This window comes from Balaenoptera acutorostrata, chromosome 20, assembly GCF_949987535.1.
Source record: "Balaenoptera acutorostrata chromosome 20, mBalAcu1.1, whole genome shotgun sequence".
NCBI classification, from domain to species: domain Eukaryota; kingdom Metazoa; phylum Chordata; class Mammalia; order Artiodactyla; family Balaenopteridae; genus Balaenoptera; species Balaenoptera acutorostrata.
This window is the reverse complement of record NC_080083.1, coordinates 55883208-55903704: the sequence shown is the minus strand read 5'-3', so window position 1 is coordinate 55903704 and position 20497 is coordinate 55883208. Positions and strand designations below refer to the sequence as shown.

Sequence of the window (20497 nt, the reverse complement as noted above, 5' to 3'; positions counted from 1 at the left end):
GCCACTCTCAGACCCGTGTTCTCTCTTTTGGCCTGTGCTCCGCATGCTGCCTGGGCCACCTCTGATAGCTTCCCAAGAGCCAGTGCAGTGGCCATCCAAATGGCTGCCCAAGAGGTTCCCCTGGGATGTGGACAGAAAGTAAGAGAAATCTTGATTCTATTCACTTGCATCTCACCCTTTACAAGTTTTATGTATGTCTCTGGTGCGGGACTGTATTTGCACAGTAATATAGTACATAATTTATGAGTGGATGCATATATCCCTTTTCCTGAGTGCACACTTAGATTCTGCCTTTTACTGAAGAAGGTATGTAATCAGAAACATTTGGAAACGGCTGTTCAGAGGTTAGAAGTGAACCGCTTAGCCAGCCCTTCACTCCCTGGCCTCCCTTGTCTTTCTGGCTTCATCATCTATATTCTTCCCCTCTCCTCCTCCCCTCCCGATGCCTCCCCTGTGACATCATGACTCCACCAATGCTCAACTTCCAGTTGCCAGAACATGCCCTGTGCTTTCCCATCTGCAGCCCTGGCGGAGTCTTCTGTCTGTGGGCCCACCCTTCCTTGAGCTCCTGCAAATACAGATGAGCCCAGCTCCTCTCTGAAGATTCCCCTGATGCGTGCAACTCCCAGCGTGCTCTGTAGGTAGCTTTAATAGCCTAAGTCTCTCTGCGGTGGTCATTTGTTTAACTTGCCAGTGCGTTTGTCTAGACTCTAAGCCCCTTGAGGGTCAGGCCCAGGGCTTAGTTATACCTACATCCAGAACAGACTGAGGTCGATTTACCCTGCCACTGTGGGGGACAACCTGGGTCCAGTGAGGTTAATCAGTCTTCCCAAGGTCGGGTCTGCTGACCCCACTAATCAGCTTGAGCCTCCTAATCCATCGCCAGCAGGAGCCTCAGGATGGACCGCAGGGGCTTGGGAGAGCTGGCAGGGGCCATCTTGGCCCTTCTCCTGCAGACCCGGTCTGGAGGGGATGGGGCAGCTGAGCCATGTGCACTACCCTCTTCCTGCTCAGCACCTTGGCCATGCTCTGGCGCCGCCGATTTGCCAACAGGGTCCAACCGTGAGAAACTGACTGGGCCACGGGCTGGGGTGGGGGAGAAACTACTGCGCTGGGTTACAGCCAAGCTGAAGGCGGGCGGGGGCTGCCTGGGCTCCAGGGAGGCTGGGAGGTACTTGCAAGGGAGCCCTGAGAGGTTCCCCCTCGAAGTAGGGGGAACTCGGAGCTCTTCAAAGATTCTGGCCACAGCCTCCGGTTCCAGAGCCCAATGTGGCTTAGGTCTTGCAGAGAAGCAGGAGCGGGGTCTGGGGTCTGGGTGCTACCCACAGCTCTGCCTGCCTCTTCTCCCTCCCACAGAGAGCCCAGTGGGGTAGATGGAGCAGTTATGGGCAGCAGCTTGGAAACAGACCTCCAGTCCTCAGGCAGGTAAGGCAGAAGAGTCTAGGGTGGAGGAGGAAGGGTGTCGCTAAGGAGGCTGCCGCTGTCCCCTGTCCCTGCCCAGGCCCGGGGGTGTACATGGGTATGTGCGTGTGTGCGCGTGCATGCTTCACGCTGGCCCCTCACCCCAGCTACCCTGTTCACTGTATGCCTAGTGGGCAGGCCGAATGTCTGTTTTCTCCAGTTGGGAATGGGACTCCCAGCCTCTCCTCTGGACCAAAACTTCTCTGCCTTGCTTGTCCTAGTGCGGGGTGGTCCCCAGGGTCCCTTCTGTTGGAAGGTGCAGGGGGAATGGAGAGAGGGATGAGGCAGAAGCAGCTCTGCGTTGCTTTGCTTGCCTTCCCTTCCCCCTCCCTCTCCCGCTGCCCCCCGCCCAGCCTCGGCAGCTCCGCTGCCTGAACCTCCAGCAGGATTCGCTGTCCAGTCCCCAATAGAAGGCGCAGGAGGAGCATGACATCATCAGCACTGAATGCCATTGGCTGGGCAGTCCCTGCGGGCAGGACACTGTCTCCAGTGGCCAGAAAGTTAACTCTTCCCTATTCTGGAGCCATGTGGCCTTTACCAGGGGTGAAGATTGGGAAACTTCTGGACATTTCCTTCCCCGCTGACTAGTGTCCTTTGATGATAGGGGCTCTATGCCCAAGAAAACACTGAAAAATCAGCAAATATTTCTGAAGAACGTACTGTTGGAAATGTTCATTTGTGCCTTTGGGCCCATCTAGCGTGGGGGACCTAGCTGAAGAGTGATATTCTCTGCTGTGGAAGCATCTTCTAGCCCCCAGCGCTGCTTCTCTCACTTCCCTGAAAGGAGGATCAGATGGCTGAGACAGTGAGCACGCACGCTCGCCTGTGCACCCCACGTCTCTTCCAGGGTGTGGGCGGTGTGCCTGCAGTGTGCCCCTTGAATACGTCGAGGTTGGCAAGCCGAGAACTTGGTCTTTCTCTGTGTCTCTGCTCTGACTTCTCAGTCCTTGGGTTCCCCCAGGTTTGGAATGTCAGAGGCCCCCTGGGAAGCCCAGGGCCTGTGCAGGAAGCAGAGTCATTTCTGTGACGCCCTTCCTCGATAGCTGGGCTAGCTGAGAGGGTCACAGTGGTGCCTAATTACGACTACCGGTGAAATGGGCTGACACGTATAAAATGGGCCCTCAAATGCTGACTGGTCCTCACTGTTGAGTTTGGGTCTGGAGCGGGGCAGCCTGAGTTTAAATCCTACCTCCGCTCTTACTGAGAGGCTGTGGGCAAATTATGTAATCTTTTTATTCATATGTAAACCGGGATTAATAACAGACTGGTTGTGAGGTTTCTGTGAGGTTTAAATGAGATAACCGTTGTAAAGCACTCAGCACAGAGTAACTGCTCAATTAACGCCAGCTCTACTCTTGCTGTTATATGATCAGTGCTTTATTCTTCCCCAGGGGTTTCTCGTACATTAACTCACTCGGAAGTCTCCATGGCCCCAAAGGTTTGGCAGTTCAAGTGTTTCTAGCTCTTGTTAATGGTGCAGGAAGCTGAGGGACAGGGAGACGTAAATGACTTGCTCAACGTCGTGCACCCAATTTGTGGCTGATGTGGGACTGACAGGTCCCTGACTTCAGACGGTCCATCTCCTCGACTGAAATGCCCCTGGACCTCCTGTCAGGAGAAAAAAGGCCAAATCTGGGACCATCTGGCCGGGCCTGGTCTGCTGTGGCCTTGCCAGAAGGAAGCAGTTGCCTATTAACTCCTTGGGACCCAGCTAACTGGAAAAATTGGCCTGCCAACTAACCCCTCCTGCTGATGGTGACTCCACGGAGGGCTGGCTCAGCGGGGCGGTAGACGCGAAAGTTCTGCTCTCCAGTTCCACAGTCATAAATTCCAATTGGCTTCTGGGGTGCTCCTGTTCCTCAATGTCGGGTGAATCGCTAGGCTTGGGGGCAGGAGGAAGGGGAAGGCTGGAAACGTGGGCGGGTCATCCTCCAGTCTTCTGACTCCGTGTTCTTTTCTGTTTAGAGAGAAAGAACCACTGAAGTAAGCCCTCGCCTCTTCAGGCGGAGCTCAGCCCCAGGGCCTGGGAGAAGCTGGCAGGTAGGGCAGGGTCTGCAGCCTGGAGGAGAGAGGGCAGGGCTGGGGACAAGAAAGGAAGAATACAGAGTACGAAAGGCCTGGCCATGCGGGAGCAGAGCAGGCTGTCTTCAGCTCTGTGGTCACGATGGAGGTTAAGGGTAGGAGGGTGGACTCCTTCCGTCGGCTCCTACCTTGAGCCTGTTATGTTCCAGGCCACAGGGCAAGGGTTAGTTTTAAGAGAACTACGTGTGATCTCAACAGCATTTTCTAGGCCTGGGGATGGTGGTCCTGCTGGGGGCCTGAGGGCTGTCTAGAGGACTTCTCAGGGAGAGGCAGTGCTCTGGGATGTCCACTCTGAAATACAAGGCCCCGCTCTGGGGTGGGAGAGAGAGCCGACCCGGCTTGGTTTTCTCTTTCAGCTCACATCCTGGTGTGCCCCCCACCCCCGAAGGACGCCGTGGCGGAAGGAGCTGCAGGAGGGAGACTGGGGAAAGCAGCCGTTGAGAAGGTAGACTCCGCTTTTCGGCCCCCGGACCCACCAGTCTGCGCTTCCCCCAAGGCCCTGGCTGTGGGGCTCCTGAAGCTGAGCCTGACCGGGCAGGTGGGGGGGCAGAGATGCTCAAGCTCTGGGACGGGCTCCCTTCCTCTGAGGGGGCCCAGAGAGAGGGACTCAGTGGGGTCCCCCCATTTAACTCGGGGGCAACCCCCGCCGCCCGGGGCTAGGGGAGGGAACAAGTGGGGAGCGAGGAGACTCCAGAACTGAGGGACAGCGATGGTTCACGTTCACAAAGGAAGGGCTGCCCTTTCACCCTCCGCTGAACCCTCACAACAACGCACGGAGGCTGGTCATATTATTGTCCACGGTTTAGAAATGAGGAAACTCACAGAGAGCTTTGCTAATTTGCCCGTCGTCACCCAGCCAGTAAGTGGAGGGCCCCAGGCTCATATGCAGGTTGCAGAGCCCATGCTCTTCACGCCCACAGCGCAGGCCTCCCTGAAGCCACCTGGAAGTCTGCAGCTGCTCAGTGGAAGAAGCCGTTTTACTGGCCTGGCCGCCCATCTTTGGCAGCTCAGCTTGTCCAGGGCTGTGTGGTGTCACTTTGCAATGGTGGCACTCACTTCCTATGACATTTGCCTCTCCCTGGTCCCCAGAGGTCACCCTGCCACTGGCTGCTCTGCTGAAATGATCAATAGGAAATGCCGTTTGGATCTGTGACATGTCTGCCTGCAGCTGGATGGAAGCAACTCACAGCTTGTCCTCGGAGTGTGTTTTCTGTGTGTGTGTGTGCACGCGTGCCCGTGTCCCAAATGGGCAGTAGCATGTGGGAAGGGAAAAAGCATGACACTTGTTTCTGTCAATCTGCTGACTGCTCAGTAGCGGCGGCGGCCTCCTTTGCCCCCAGCTGCTCTGCCATTTCTCTCTCTTTACCATCCTGCCTGATCCTGAGCAGAGATAAAAGCAGATTTCCGCTTCTGCTCCCTGCGATCCAGGCGCAGACCCTGCAGGCAGCTGCTGCCGACCGCCTCGCAGCCATTCGTCTTCCAAAGCCCCCCCAGACTCCCCCCACGTGCATCTCTCCTCCCCATCCAGCCCCCACTGCCCATCTAGCCGCGAGGTGTCTGCCTGGCTGGCCCCCACCCCTGACTTTCAGGAAAGAGGAGCTGGAGGAGTTCTCTAGACAGCAGGAAAGGGTGAGATGCAGCCGACTCGACTCGGGGAACCCACTCTGAAGTGATGGGGAGGAGGAGGCGCAGCCTGCTGGGGAGGGGCTGCTGCAGGGAGCCTGGCAGCTCTGTGGGAGCCTCAAAAAGTAGGGCAGGGCGGAGGCAGGGGAAGGGTCTCACCAAGGGAAGGAGCTGCCCACCTGACACGGGCCACGAGTTCGTGACCACCTGTCTCAGCTCCCGTCAGCCTGTCTTTCTCCTGGGAGGCCTCAGCCTTCCTGGTGACAGGACTCTCAGGCTGAGGGCCAGAGGGCACCGTTCCTGGGACCCAGTCTGTATTGCCCGATCCTATCTATGCATCCATTCTCTAATCTATCTGCCATATTCCTGTCACTTCATCCTTGCCTCCGCTCTCTGCCATTTCCAAGTTGCCTGTCTCCTTCCACTGGGCTCAGGAATTGTCAGACCAAGGTCGCCTAGTGGCACCGGGGCTGGCTCACGGCCCAGACGCACATCCACGAAGTGACACCCCTTTGCAGCCCTGTTCTAAGAGCTTGCTCCGGAGCTGAAGGTGCCTCTGGGGACTGGTTCCAGATGGAGGGAGGGAAAGCAAGAGGAAGGGGCTGCTGGAGGTGGGGGGATGTGTCTGCCTGGGCTTGCAGGCTGCCCAGGCCCTGGCAGCCGGGGTGCCATGTGGGCTGGGCGGGAGGGGCTCTCTCCCCCAGGGAGCAGGCTGGCTTCGGGGGGAGCAGATTGTGTTTACACCTTCCCCACACACCCGGCCCACGCTCGCCTCCTCTTCTCAGGGCTCTCCCACCCCTGGGCTCTCTGCACAGTCTGCACATTGGCAGCTCCTGCTGCAGAGTTGCCACCCTCGGCCTAGAGCGCCTCTACGGGAGGCCGCCCGGGACAGAGGCGCCCCTTCCTCGGCCCACCATCTCCTGTCACAGCAGCTGGTAGGAAGCCCGTGCCGGGGGTGGACCCAATGTTCCCAAGAGGCTGAGTCCTTCTCCCCTCCCATTTCCTTGGAAAGAGTCGCTGCTTGGAAATGGGAGCAGGAAAGTTCAGGGGCTTGGTAGACTGACCATAACAGGAAGGGGGGATTAAGGGCAACTCGAGAGACAGAGCTGGGTCACTCCTGGTCCGGGGTGTGGGCTGTTATGAAATAACGATAAAGGATCTAAGAGGGAGGAGCCCAGAGTCAGAGCACCGGGTTGAAATCTTGACGCCACCACCACTTCCTACCTCTGTGGCCTTGGGTAGGTTACTGAATGTCTCTGTGCCTCAGTTTCCTCATCTATAAGACAGAGATAACAGTAAACCTTCTCACAGGATTATTGTAGTGTTAAATTAGATAATGCGTGTCAAGGGCTTACCATGTTTAGTGAGTGTTCAATATATGTAAGCTAGTGTAATTGTGTTTGTAAACTGTCAATTACTGAACAGTTAGTCATTTCAGAACAATTAGTAGGTTCAGAACAGCTAGAGTCCCTCCCCCCCTCCCCACGGCCCTTCCTGGCCTGTCTTTCCACATACACGCCAGCTGGGCAATGGGCAACTCTGAAACAAATGAGAGGACAGCAGAGGGTGGAACTGCTGGGTGGGGGCCACCTAATAAGACCCAGCACCCAGTGAGATGGTACCAGAGCACACCGCTGTTGCTTCTGGGTATCTAGAGCCCTGTCCCAACCTCCAGTGGGAGGGTCCTGGCCTGGATACCTTCCCCACAACGGGCTCTGCTTCTCCGAATGAATCTCAGCTCCCAGAGGAGACAGGAGGTGGTAGCCCTGATGCTTTTCCATCCTCCGTCTGAATGCTAATCTCCCTACTGACGGGAGCCTGAGTGACAGGGAGAAGGCTGCTCGGAGCTGCAGGGTGGCCGAGGGCAGCAGCCGGGAGCGAGCGGGGAGGTGCTGTCTGCTACCTCTGTGGCTGCAGCTCAGGGCCGCTGCCAGTCTCTCCCGGAGATTGGGACACGCCGCTGCCAGTCTCTCCCGGAGATTGGGGCACGACCAGAGAGCTGACGAGGTGCCGGGGGTGGGGCGGGGGAGCAAGGGAAGCAGCCGCCACAGCTGCCTGGCATCACCCTAGGGTGCAGATGCAACCGGGGAGGGTACCCGCCCACCCCAAACGTGTGACCGTGTGTCTACAGGCAGGATAGTCCTGGGCAGGGGCAGAGAGCACAGGCCCCGATCCTAGACTAGGGGGACCCGGCGCCTATCGGAGGCTGGCACAAAGGCACAGCACAACAGCAGGGGACCCAACTGGTTCCCCCAGGCTCCCAGGGCCCCTCTGCAGGGCCCTCACTGTTAGGAAGAAGCCCAAGACCTTGAGATAGAGGCAGTAATGCTTCTCTGTGAGCCTCCAAAGAAGGAGAGTAGCCAAGTGGCTCATACTAAGGTTTACTTGAATATAATGATGATGATACTACTAATATTATTAATACTGGCTAATAGGTCTCAGACACTTATTCCGTGCTAGGCGCTGTACCAAGAGCTTTATTCATAAGCATTGTCTCACTTATGAGGCAGGAACTGCTGTTAACCTCATTTACCCAATAAGGAAAGTGAGGTTCACAGAACTCACTCAAGGTCACTCGCAGCTGGTGGCAAAGCCAGGACCTGTGCCTGGGCAACGTTGATGCGAAAGCTTGTGAGGCTGTCGGGGGAGGAAGGAACTGAGTCTAGAGCGGGGGCTGTGCGGAAAGCCTGGGGTGACCGTCCTCCAGGCACAAGGAATGAGAGCTGCGGCCCCACCCCGGCAGTGCCTTTGCAGGTGGGCCGGGCGGCGTTTGCCAGGGTGAGTCACATGCTCTCTCTTCAGGAACCTGGGGTTCAAGGGTAGACCAGACTCTGGGTCCCGAAAGGCCAGTCCTTGCCTACCAGCTGAGGGGAAGGAGGACAGCGGCCTTTCCAGGATCAGTCATCCCCTTCAGGGAGGAAGCAGTGGCCACCGGCAGGGGTGACAGACGGCGAGGCCAGCACTGAGAGCCACTGCCACTGCCATTCTATCTCCTTCGACCAGGGCAGAGCCCCTGGGAGGGAGACGATGGCAGCCAGCGGCCCAGCTGGAGGCAGAGCTAGACGAGGGGCAGCTGTTTGTTTTCGCAGGGGGAGGGCGCAGGGCATGCGGACACAGGAGGTAGCTTCAAGAGGGATCCACGGACAAACTGGAAACAAGTCCTGGCACTTAAGAACTGCAGACCCTCTCTGTGGAATGCACATGCCCCCTAGTGGGGACTAAGCCTAGAGGGTGGAGAGAAAATTAAAAGAAAGAGTTACTGATGCCCATGACCTATGAGCCTGGGTAGGAATGGCCAGTCCCATCCTTCTGTGAACACACACACGCCCATTTAACATCACACGCAGAAGCCAGCTAAACTAAGTATTAAAGGAAACTATTCGATTTGTTCACTTGCTCCTATCTAACAAGCACGTATTGGAAGCCTACAATGTACAAATCCTGTGTGAGGTGTTGGGAATGAGACAGCGATAAGAGGCAGTGCCTACCCTGCTAGTTAGTACAAGACCAAGATCCTGGCCTGGGAGGTCCAGTTCTGCCAGCCCACCCACTGCCTGGTCACTTGACCTTTCCTTCTCTGGACCTCAATCTCCCCATTTAATAGGCATGTGTTGAACCCAGGTGGGCTGGCGCTGGGGATGTTAAGGACTAATGACCATCCTCAAGAAAGGAGCTGTCTACTAAGATGAAGGGGATGGACCAGATGACCTCTGGGGGATCCACAGCTTCTCCCAATCAAAGGAGACTCTGGTAGACTGTGTCTGGAGGTGCTAACAAGGACTCGCTCACTCAACAGACATGCATGGAGTGTCTGTGTGCCAGGCACTGTGGATACAGAAATGAATTAAGACTTCCTGCCACAAACAACCAGAAAACTGAGCAAAATATAAGAAACAGACACTTGACAATGCGCAGCACACAGGACGGTGACCTCAGGACTGCCTCAGTGTCTGCCTCAGACAGTTCCCTGCCTGTGGCGTGGGGAGGGTGAGGAGACACGATGAGAGTTCAAGATGGTGCTGGGTGGGGGGCTTTCCAAAGGACATACACACAGATCAATGAGATCCAAAGACAGGACAAAGGTGATTCAGTGGAGGAAGGAAAATCGTTTCAGTAGAATACAGAAAGCACTAACCATAAAAGCAAAATGGATAAACTGGACTTGATCGAAACTGGAAAGACTGGGAGATAATACCTCCCAAGCAAGTTTCTGAGAAAGGACCTGTATCCAGAATATGTAAAGAACTTTCACAACTCAATAGGAAGATAGGCCAATACAAAAAGGGAGGGTTTTAACAGACATTTCACAAAAAAGTATACACAGGGCCAACAAACACACAGAAAGTTGCTCAGCGCCATAGTCAACAGGGAAATGCACGTTAAAACCACAGTGAGATATTATGACACACCTACCAGAATGGCTTATTAAAGACTGACCATAACAGGTGTTGGTAAGGGTGTGGAGCAAGTGTAACTCTGTAATATGTTGCTGGGGGAGTGTAAGTGTCACAAAGCACTTGGGAAACCCGTTTGGCAGTTTCCCCTGCAGTTATCTCAGAGGAATGAAAACTTATGTCCACAAAAAGATTTGTACAAAAATGTTCATTGCAGCTTTATTAATCATAGTCCCAAACTGGAAACAGCCCAAAGGTCCACCAACATGCACGGGAATAAAAATGTTGTGGTATATTCATACAATGGAATAATATTCAGTAATTAAAAAGGAAATGAACTACTGATGTAAGCCACAACACGGGTAATTGAGAGAAGCCAGACACAAAAGAGTACCTACTGTATGACTCCATTTATATGAAATTCTAGAACAGGCAAAACTAATCTACAGTGACAGAAAGCAGATCAGTGGTTGTCTGGGGCCAGGGTTGTATGGAGACTTGACTGTAAAAGGGTGTGAAGGGGATCTCTGGGCGATGAAAATGTTCTACATTGTGATGGGGTTGTAGCTGCATAGGTGTATTCCTTATTGGACTACTGCACTGTACATTTTAAATGGATGCATTTTATTGTATGTAAATTACACCTCAAAAAAGATGACTTAAAGAGTTTCAAAAAAAACCCCCAAAAAACAAGAACAAAGACTTGACTCTTGCCTTGCTCACTGTCTAGTAGAAAAGCCAGACACGAAAACAAATAATCATAAAACAGTGAGTATTAAAAGAAGTATGGGGCTTCCCTGGTGGCGCAGTGGTTGAGAATCTGCCTGCTAATGCAGGGGACACGGGTTCGAGCCCTGGTCTGGGAAGATCCCACATGCCACGGAGCAACTGGGCCCGTGAGCCACAATTGCTGAGCCTGCGCGTCTGGAGCCTGTGCCCCGCAACGGGAGGGGCCGCGATAGAGAAAGGCCCGCGCACCGCGATGAAGAGCGGTCCCCGCACCGCGATGAAGAGTGGCCCCCGCTTGCCGCAACTGGAGAAAGCCCTCGCACGAACCGAAGACCCAATACAGACAAAAATAATAAACAAATAAATAAATAAATAAATAAAAGAAAATCCAAAAAATAAAAAAAAAAAAAAAAAAAAAAAGAAGTATGTATGTTCACATAATAAGATTGCTGCTTACTGAGTGCTTCCTTCGTGCCCGGCCGTGCTAGATGCTTTGCATGCACAATCCTAAGACCGTCCTGTGGGGTTTGGGAGAGCCTCTGCCTCCTCCTGTTGCAGATAAGGAGCCTTAGAGAGAGGTGAAGTCATCTGCTTGGGGTTACTCAGCTCGAATCAGCAGAGCGTGTGCTAAACCAGCCTGCTGTGGGGATGCTGAGGAAGGAGCTAGGGGACTGCTTGAGCACCTCAGGTAAGATTTCGCAAGGGGATACTGAAGCATGAGTTGGGATTTGCTACGCAGAGGGAAGGAGGAAGGGACGGAAATGTCAAGGCAAAGGAAACAAACAGCATGAGCAAAGGTGCTGCAGCAGTTGTGAGAAGGCAGGGTTTCTGGGAAGGAGAGATGTGTCCAGAAAACAGCAGAAGAGGTCAATGGGATATTACGTATTCTTCAAATTCACTTATTTTTTTAAAAACCCATTAATAATTTTATGAGAGGCAACAGATCTGCCGAGCAGGCGAGTGAAATGTGTGCTATTGGTCAACACAGGAAAGAATCCACCGCAACCCAAGGTCATCCATTCTCAATAATTAGGGTACGTGTTGTTCCGTTTTTTCTCCTCCAGGAAGTTAAAGCTATGTTCAATGGTCCTGGATTTCTGCTGAACAGGATTTGTGGCCCTCTTTCACAGTCCTGAGAAATTGAAGGGGAAAACGTCCTCTGTGCTTTTATGATGGGCTTTCTAGCTGGATGAATTAGAATCACCAGAGTTAACAAAACATGATCCACTGTCATAGCGTATTTTTCCAGGAAATCCAGCACAGCAGTTAAGACCATAGGTTTGGAGGCTAGATTGAGTTCTCAGTGCCCCTACTTACTAATGACTTTCATCCTTCTGCACTTCGGCTGCAAAACGGGGGATAATGACAGGGCTGTTGTGAGAGTCAAATGAGAGAGCAAACTGAAGGTGCTTAGAGTCATCGAGTTTTATACATTAAATACGGGCAGCTTTTTGTATGTCACTCAGATCTCAATAAAGTGGTTTTTTAAAAAAGGTGTTTAGAGCAGTGCCTGGCATGGAGTCACCACTATACACCGGCTGTTACTTTTTTTCAGGATGGTAATTTGAGTGTGTCAGTTCCTCTTTATTTTGCCACGACCCATCCTTCCAGAGAATAATCATTAAAAAAAAAAAAAAATTCGGAAAATGTCGATCATATCATTTAGGATGATTTTGGTTCTTCTTTTTTTTTCTTTTTTTGGCTGAGTTGGGTCTTCGTGGCTGCTCGCGGGCTTTCTCTAGTTGCAGCGAGCAGGCGCTACTCTTTGTTGCGGTGTGCGGGCTTCTCATTGCAATGGCTTCTCTTGTTGCGGAGCACGGGCTTTAGGCGCATGTGCTTCAGTAGTTGTGGCACACGGGCTCAGTAGTTGTGGCGCATGGGCTTAGTTGCTCCGCGGCATGTGGGATCTTCCCGGACCAGGGCTCGAACCCGTGTGCCCTGCACTGGCAGGCAGATTCTTAACCTCTGTGCCACCAGGGAAGCCCAGGATGATTTTGGTTCTAACAGAACACCCAACTTGAGACGGCTTAAACAACACGGAGGTTTCTTTCTTAAATCTCACACTCTGTATTTCACTGAACCTAAGATGCCATTGCTCAAAAGATGCCTCCCACATTCAGAAACACTAACATGTAAAAATACGTGTCTCTGAATCAAACAAAAGGTCTGAAGGCAGGGGGCTTCGGGACTGGTTTCTCCAGCAGTTCAAAAGCATCTTCAAGGGTTCATGCTCTTGTCTCCTCTCTGCCACCGCAGACCTTCCGCTCTTGCTGGGAAACGGGCCTCACGGATACAAGATGGCTTCGGTGGTCTCAGGCATCTCCTCACGATGTCCCAAAGCCGGAAGAGAGGCTACTGTTATTAAAAACTAGAAAACGTTCCCAAACCTGGCAGAACTGCGCCGCAGACCCTTTCCTGAAACCATTCCTGGCAAAGGGAATAGCTTTCTGTGGCCGACTAATCAAGATGCACTCCTTCGGGCAGGGCAGGGGCTTGCCCAGTAGCTCTGCTGTTTGTAAGACGGAGGAAGGACAGCTGCAGGACTAAGAGTGCCTGCCACACGGGTGAACTTCCCGGGATATCACTGGTGCAACTGCTCCCATTTAAGCAGCCAGCTGCTTGGGCTATACCTACCCTCCTCATGTTTTTACTAATAAAATTAAAGATTCCTTTTCAGGTTAAGAAATTCACCTCAATATTTAAAGGCTCTGTTTTCTATATGTGGGTTTCGGATACCATGTCTTAAATCCTAGCAGTGACTGGAACTCAGTGAGCTGACCGCCTGAGCACAGCAGGCCAGCTGACCGGATTTCCCCTTTGCACTCAGAGCCAAGGTCCCTTGAACAGCCCTGGGGACTCTTGCCCTGTTCAGCTTGTGATCTACTTCTGTCACTTATCACTAGACTGTGTGACTCTTTCCATTTAATAAATATAGGTCTACACCGGCCTTGAATAATGTAAAACTCAAACGTCCTAGACCTCACCAGCAACGAGTGCAAATGAAGTCACACTGGCATTAGCATTTCCGTCTCAAGAGCTCTGAGCCCTTGCCTGCTCATTCAGGAATTCTGGTGCATTCTTTGACGTCTTTCCCAGTTATTTCTGGATTGCCTAAGCAGTGCACCTGACATGTGCTCAGACACAAGGCCTCTCATTGCATTTTGCTCTGGCCGCTTGGCCACAGCCCAGCAGCCCGTGACACTGCCATCCGCCGTGAGCCTGCTGCTGTTCCACTAGGTGCCCTGTCAGGTGTGAAAGCTACACTGTGGCCTCTGGCACAGTGGCCCTTCTCGAGCTGTGACAAGTGGCCCTCACTGCACACTGGGTGGCAACTAGTCTGGGACCCAAGACAGACCTGCCAGAGCCCAGAGCCTCTGCCTTTCACAGATCAGCTCTGAGCAGGCTCTCAGCCTCAAATCTTCCTGCCAGAAAGTGGCTCAAAACAGTGCAACAGGTGCCCATCATTCCCCCCCAGTTTCCTCCCTAACCACCCATGCAAACACACAAAATCCCTCTTCCTTCCCCTTCCCCCCAAACCAAAAACCCTTATATATAAGATCCATTTATATATATATATACACACACGGTGCAGTATAACTTTGTGGTAAAAGCACAGACTCTACAGGCTGGGATCAAACCCTGACACCACCAGTTACTAGTTGTGTAAACTGGGGCAAATTTCATCATCTCTCAATGCTTCTGTTTCCTCATCTGTAAAACGGGGGTAGTGATAATGCACTGCACTGTGCAGTGGTGAGGATTAAACGAATTGATATCCGTAAAGTACTCGAGGAGTGAACGGCACACAGTAAGTGCTATGAAGTGTTAGCTATCATTATTGTTTTGCCTGCAGATTACCTGCCTACACACAGGCAGCTTTTGGCAAATTCCAAACTTAGAGTCTGAGATGAAAGGAATTTAGTTTGCAGGGACAGACCCCATTCTTTCGGTATTATACAAAATAATCTGTCTTCAAGGGTAAGATAGAGAAACGTAAGGGCCAATTTCACACGATAGAAGCTATTGCTGAGTTAATGATTATATTTGTGGAGTACTTACTGTGAGCAGAGGCAGTCGAATACCAACTAGGCCTGTGAGGAAATTAAAAAGAAAAAACAAATTAAAATAGACTTCTGCCTTGAAGAGCTCACAATCCAATTGAGGGAGGCAAACATTAACAAATGTGGTAACTTGAAAATAAGTACCCACAGTGTATTACCATATACAGAACAATTTAATCCAGACTCAATGCCACTGAGATCACTGCTGAACGGCTGATGAGCATGGGGAGAAGGTAACGCAGAAAAGGCTTCGTGGTCTTGCAAGTTTAAACCAATTTCCAAATAGGTGTAAATTCTGGCTCTGACTCTAGTTGTTGTTTTGCCCTTTTGTTATTTCAAAAATGAAGCCGGGGTGATTACCTGAAAATCAACACTCAGGAGTAGCAGAGGGTATTACACTATTTCTCAGTTCTTTTCGTAATTTGATTATTTTTCCTTGTCGGAATTAAAGCCACACCCCAGAGGCGGCGGCGGGACCTGTGGCGCGGGGATAAGCCCCCGGGTTCAGGGTAATTTAGAGCCCGGCCCAGCCCGTCGCTCTCGGGCGCCCTCTGCCGGCCGCGCCCGTGCCCCACTGCTCTCGCCCCAACTAAGAGCAACTGAGCGGGACGTCGAACAATTCCCCGGGAATCTCCCTCCTCTTCGCTAACGCAGCCAACCACCCCAGACGAACTCGCCCCGCCCCAAATAAAATCCGCAGAGCAATTAAGAACGAAATCCAGCAGGGCCTCAGTTCCCTCAACCGTTCCTCTCGTGAAGTCCCCTCGAGTTTTCTGCGACCTCCACCGCCCACCCAGTCTCGGCCAGGGACACCCTGTTCACTCAATAGATAAATGACTTTGTGGCCGAAGCGACAGTCCATCTTCGTTTTCTAACGGCCGTGGTTCTACACGGAGCAGGCCTCCCACCCCGGGCTCTCTACTGTCCCTGGCGGCGGCCACCATTTAATCCCGGGTTCAGAGCCGCGCTGAGAACGCGGCTGCCCCGCAACGGCGGCTGTTTGCACTACATTTCCCATCAGCCTTTTCTCAATAGCGCGAGAGTTCCGGCGAGACTGCCGCGAAGAACTTGCGCGCAGGCGCGAGCTTTCTCTCTTTTCGGGGCCGGTCTCGTGGCTGGAAGACATGGCGGCCTCAGGCTGGTCCGAGCTAGGCCAGCAACCTCGGACCTTTGGCGGCGGTAAGGCTGCGGAGGTGGGAAAACGGGGTCTTTGTTGACACGGCGCTAACACACTTGGCTGCCCCCTCCTCGAAGGAGAAATGGTGACGCTTAAGCCTGGTCTCCCCGCCAATAGGGTGGTTGGGAGGATTAGCTGAGATAACTGGGAAAACGCTTTCCAAAGGGCGCGAGTTTTCATTACTGAGGGGGGAGAGCCCAAGCCCACCTTGGCGTCGGAGCGGCCCTCCTGGGGGAGAGCGGCCCTTCCGTATTGCGCAACTCCCGCGCCCCCCTCCCCGGCCTCGCAGACACCCATGTGCTTCTGAACGGGTCCCCAGGTCTTTACACGGGGCAGACTGACAGGGACGGTTCTCAGTTCACTTCAGGGGTTAACGGCTGAATGCTTCGCCTCCTCCTCGAGTGCCTTGAGGACGGCCCCAGTCAGTTTTTATGTAACTCCACAGATGGTAACCAGTGGGATGGTAGACTTTGTTTGGAAAGCTGTAAGGCCGTAGTTTTACAACGACCCTTAACATGCTCATGTGTTCGTTCCCCACAGGCCTTTGTTTGGCATCTGCAGAGACGGTGAGAAGCCGACGTGCACGTTGAAGCTTAAAACTAGCGAATGGAACCCTGAAATGAGTAAGAATGGATGCAGGCAAGACCTGGGTGGGCACCAGAAGTGGGAAAGGTGAGATGGTGTGAAGGCCTACCACATACCGCCCCCTCACACTCTGTTCTGAAGTTCAGCTCTGTGAATCCGGGTTGACACAGAGGTCCGGTTAGGGTCCTGCCTAGAATCCAGAGCTGAGGATGGCCTGAGCCAGTGTAATCGGGGCCACTAGGTGTCACTGAAATCGAAGTGGATGCCACTGCGTACAGGGGTGAAAGGAAGACTTGGAAAATGAGGTTTGGTTGGCTGGGATTTAGAAATGTTTTGTTACTGGTTGAGCTGAGGATGATTTAAGGTTATCCCTGTCTGAAAGGACATCTTTTGTGAGGAGTTCTGACTTGCTGAGGCTCAACTTTTTTAAACACCGTTCTTGAGAATCAGTATCTTAAGTTTGTTTCTGTGAGAATGAAGTGTGTTATCCATATTTCTCTTTTAGGTTAAAGATGTTGGCTGTGGACTTGGAAAAAAGTCACATGAAAACCATCATCCAGAGATACTGAGTGTAAGGATCTTCGTGATGAAATTTCTCTAAAAGGTAAGATTTTTTTGCTCTTTCACAGAATTGCATAGGTTATGATCCCTTTAAGTATTGGTCTGTTAGATTCCGAGATGTGTGGGTCTTCCAGGAGTATTAGTGGCCGGATGAGAGAAGTGGTATGGAATTCTTTGCTAGATCCCTTGCCAAGCAGCCTCACAGTGTTTGTTACAACCCTACATGAGGTAGATATTTTCCCTGAGTTGCTACTGAGTAAGTAAAAGGAGACAATGAGTTCACTCACGCGTAGTTACACGGCTAGGGTTTATTTATTTATTTATTTTTTTAAAAGAACCATAAAAATATAGCTAATTGATTTTGGGAGGTAGGGGGGCGTTATTATTACTATTAAGCTTTTTTTTTTGTTTAATTTAGAAAATGTCACTGATTTAATGTTAGTTGTAAAGAGGTGTGTCTCAACCAGATTGTAACAAAATTACCGCAGCTTATTCCAAAAGAAACTATTAAGCTTTATTGAAGTATAGTTAAACAACTAGTTACTGAGTTAGGCCAGTGGTTCTCAACTAGGGGTCAGGGTGCGCTGGGACGCCCCGAAGTACCCTGCAGTGTGCAAGACAGCCCCCACGACAAAGAGCTACCCACCCAAAGCGTCGGTAGGTTGAAACCGCGTGTTAGACTAACTTGAGAGATCTAAACTCCAGTCTCAGCCTTTTACCAGGTGACCGCACCAGAGCCTTATTTCTTCAGTTTGTAAAAACAGGAATGGTGCTTCTCAAACCTGGCTGTGCACCTACAGCGGTTTGAAGTAGTACACACGTTCCTGGACCCCACCTCCGGCCATGATGAGATGGCTCTGGAGTGCAGCCCAAGAATTGTGTGTGGCCATTTAAGAGCGGGTACGGAGGAACAGTTAGATGAGCTGATCTACTTTTAGCTCAGGGATTTTTATGACAGCAAGATTATAGTACTGGCTGTTTTTAAGTAGCTCTCAGGGCAGATCTATAATCCCTGTTTTAAAGCACTGAAAGCCACATGGTTGCTCTGCAGTATTGTTTTGCACACAGAGGTGAGTGAAGGAGAAATGACCTTGTTTGATGTCGATTCCTCTTGGCATCAGGTACCCTTTGTGCAGCTGGCCTTCAGTGGTCTGGCTGAAAGAAGTAATCCGCACTGTCTCAGGCATTTTACTGACACCAGAAAGATGCTGGAATATATATGCCATACTTGGCTGCTAGACACTTTGTGCTAAGGGAGACCCTGGCTTTAAAAGGACAGGACCTGTCAGCGTGTCGGGTCTGGGCTGCTGGGTACAGCTGGGCACAGTGCTGCGGCCTGGCTGAGGGGTGGGCGCTGAGTCCATGATGATGTGAAGTTATCCCTGTCTGAAGGCAAAGAAAGGCCTTTCTGTGTGGAATTTGTATATCTGAGACTCAGTTTCCCAAGTCTGCTTTAGAGAAAATTTAGGCCTGGTTTCTTTGTTTTTTTAATGCTTGATTTAAAAGTGAGCTACCTGAGAGAGATTGTGTATATCTTCTTGAATAGGTTTTTCTTTGCAATTTCTCCTCGCCAGGTACAGTCTCAGCCTCAGTTTGAGGCCGAAAAGGATGCTCCAGAACAAGACGCTAACTAGCAGCAGTGCCGTTTCAGCTGCCCTGGACCCGAGGCGGAATTTCTCTCGTGTGTGTAATAGAGAAGATCTTTGGAACAGGCTTGGGTGGAGTGTTCTTTTTGCTTCCCCTGTCCTGGCCTTTTGAGTTGTGCTGAGTGACAGGGAGACTTTGACATAGGTTTGTTTTCTTCGCTAGGTGTCTGCAGTGAGTGAGACAGAATTGAACTGCTTTGCCTGAAGCAAGTGAAATGATGATTCTTCTCCTGTTGTTTGTAAGCTTTCTCTTTCCATCTTACATGTCCCAAAGAAGCCCCACAAGCCTATGATGGTTAGTTATCCCTGTCTGAAAATCTCAACTGAGGGAAAACAATCTGTTCTGAGGCTTAAGAGGCTGGCCCTGTGCTCTTAAAAGAAGTTTAGGCTGCATAAGGGATCGCACTGAATGGACTCCAAAGGGAATTGTGCATACCATGCCAAGACCCCAGTCCTAATGCATCATCCCTCTGCAGCTTGAAAACCAGTAGTGTGGCTGTCCTGTCACACTTTAGGCCCCTTGATTAATGGCTCTGAGGGCGCAGGCTATAAGAGGTGGCAGAAATGGGCAAGTGGCCCAGATTTGGTTTATACTCTTACTGTGGAATGAAAGAGTGCTTGTCACATATTTCAAGAAAATGAATGCGCTGTTTGAAACAGACGGGAATGGCAGATGTATGCCAGCTGTGGCAGTGAGAACACTTCAGGACTATCTGACCTCTTGCCCTTGCACCGTATCCTGACATTCACGAAAGACGGTGTACAGTGGCACTAGCAGAGCGATTTGGTTTCCAGGTGCTTTGTTAACACCAGGGAGCTCTCCTGGCGTTAGCTCAGCTCTGTCTGAATGGCACGGCTGGCATGTGCGCAAGAGAGTAGCAAAGTGGCGCTGGGCTTTGTTCCCATTTAAATGCCAGGCTTGAACTGGACACAGATTGACTTTCTTTTCTGTTGAAGCTGGGAGGTGTGTGCAGCTCTTTATACGTAAGGTCACATATTTGTTCGGTCACCAAGGAAGCTATATTTGGAGTGAGATTTAAAGAGCCTGAAAACCGGTCCAAGCAGCTTATAGCTGGAAGTAAAACAAAGCGAAAGGACATGTTAGCAAGTGGGAAAGTCTACCTGCTGGGTTATAGTCTGCTTCTGAGTGGACTTGACTGCTCTGTGGGACCCAAGTGAACCTGTAGGTTTGTTTCTGTTTTTGTTTTTTTAAGCTGCACCGCACAGCTTGTGGGATCTTAAGGGCTTGAACCCTGGCCCTTGGCAGTGAGAGTGATGAGTCCTAACCACTGGACCGCCAGGGAATTCCCGAACCTGTAGGTTTGACTCCAGAGGGGGGTTGAATATAAATGTCGCCAGCACTTCATGGCTGCTCTTCACTGGTACTGGCCACTTGCCAGATTCTGCTCCCTCAGATCCCAGTCTCCCGAAAAGGAGAGTCATCTGGGACCTACCAGGCTGCACTGAATTGATCTGGTTGTGCCTTCCACACACACACACATGCACACACACACGCATAATGATTGACTGCTTAGAATGAGTTCCTCTAGGGTTACCAATTTTTATATTAGTTTTTTCTTTGAATTTAACCTTCAGTTTTGAGTCTCTTAGTTGGCTGCTGCATCAAATGATTCTTTGGTTTTATAGGTTGCCTCCCAGTGATGCCAGATGGGATCAGCACAGCCCCAGGTGCTAGTTGCTAATGCCTATAAAATACCCTCCCCCACCAAAGGAGAATCATTTAAGAGTTCTTTGGACTTCGTCTTCAAAAGTAGTCAAAGAATTCAAGTAACAGGGTATCCCAGAAAATTGTTTGCAGTTAGTGAAATTAGGGTATAAATAAGAACATTCAGAATACTACACACATAGTTTAGGTGATCTTGGTATAGTGGTGGGACAGCAGTGATTATAAAATTAAGTAATTAACATGTGCATGCTCTGTTGGGGGAGACTGACGGGAAAGAGGTGTTCAGCCTAGAAAAACATTTCTCAGTGGATTTCCTATGAAGTCAATGTGTCTTGGGTTTAACTTTGAAACAAATTAAAAAATTTAAAAACTGACTTACTAGCATTTGTGGATTTCAGATTGAGACCCATGTAAAAGCAATGTTTTATTCTGTGAATCAGCATATTCTTTTATAAGTGAAAGTTTCAGAGAAGAATAGTTGCGGGTAACAG

At 51.2% G+C, this 20497-nt stretch overlaps 1 protein-coding gene, 1 long non-coding RNA gene and 3 other non-coding genes across 10 annotated transcripts; all 5 read left to right on the top strand.

Moving 5' to 3' along the window:
* The first annotated feature begins 43 nt into the window (after positions 1-43).
* PRCD (photoreceptor disc component) lies at positions 44-12913 on the top strand. Of its 2 annotated transcripts, none has more exons than XM_028167327.2 (5): positions 44-138; positions 524-637; positions 1357-1425; positions 3900-3988; positions 12546-12913. In XM_028167327.2, exons 3-5 carry the CDS (start codon positions 1374-1376, stop codon positions 12834-12836), a joined length of 432 nt encoding a protein of 143 aa, XP_028023128.1. In that variant the 5' UTR covers positions 44-138; positions 524-637; positions 1357-1373; the 3' UTR covers positions 12837-12913. The 2 variants fall into 2 exon arrangements, with proteins under 2 accessions (XP_028023128.1, XP_007185812.1); XM_007185750.2 differs by lacking the exons at positions 44-138; positions 524-637 and adding exons at positions 989-1062; positions 3427-3501.
* Positions 12914-15435: 2522 nt separating this feature from the next.
* On the top strand, positions 15436-20380 carry LOC130705963 (uncharacterized). 5 transcript variants are annotated; one of them, XR_009006384.1, is made up of 6 exons: positions 15436-15529; positions 16068-16150; positions 16618-16716; positions 18248-18356; positions 18483-18558; positions 19967-20380. It is a non-coding gene; the product is annotated as an uncharacterized LOC130705963 (long non-coding RNA). The 5 variants fall into 5 exon arrangements; XR_009006382.1 differs by having other exon boundaries at positions 18483-20380; XR_009006383.1 differs by having other exon boundaries at positions 18248-18558.
* Positions 16456-16533, top strand: LOC114238317 (small nucleolar RNA R38). Its single transcript, XR_003623708.2, has one exon. It is a non-coding gene; the product is annotated as a small nucleolar RNA R38 (small nucleolar RNA).
* On the top strand, positions 18028-18111 carry LOC114238316 (small nucleolar RNA R38). The gene has a single exon (XR_003623707.1). It is a non-coding gene; the product is annotated as a small nucleolar RNA R38 (small nucleolar RNA).
* LOC114238318 (small nucleolar RNA R38) lies at positions 18601-18673 on the top strand. The gene has a single exon (XR_003623709.1). It is a non-coding gene; the product is annotated as a small nucleolar RNA R38 (small nucleolar RNA).
* Positions 20381-20497: the final 117 nt, after the last annotated feature.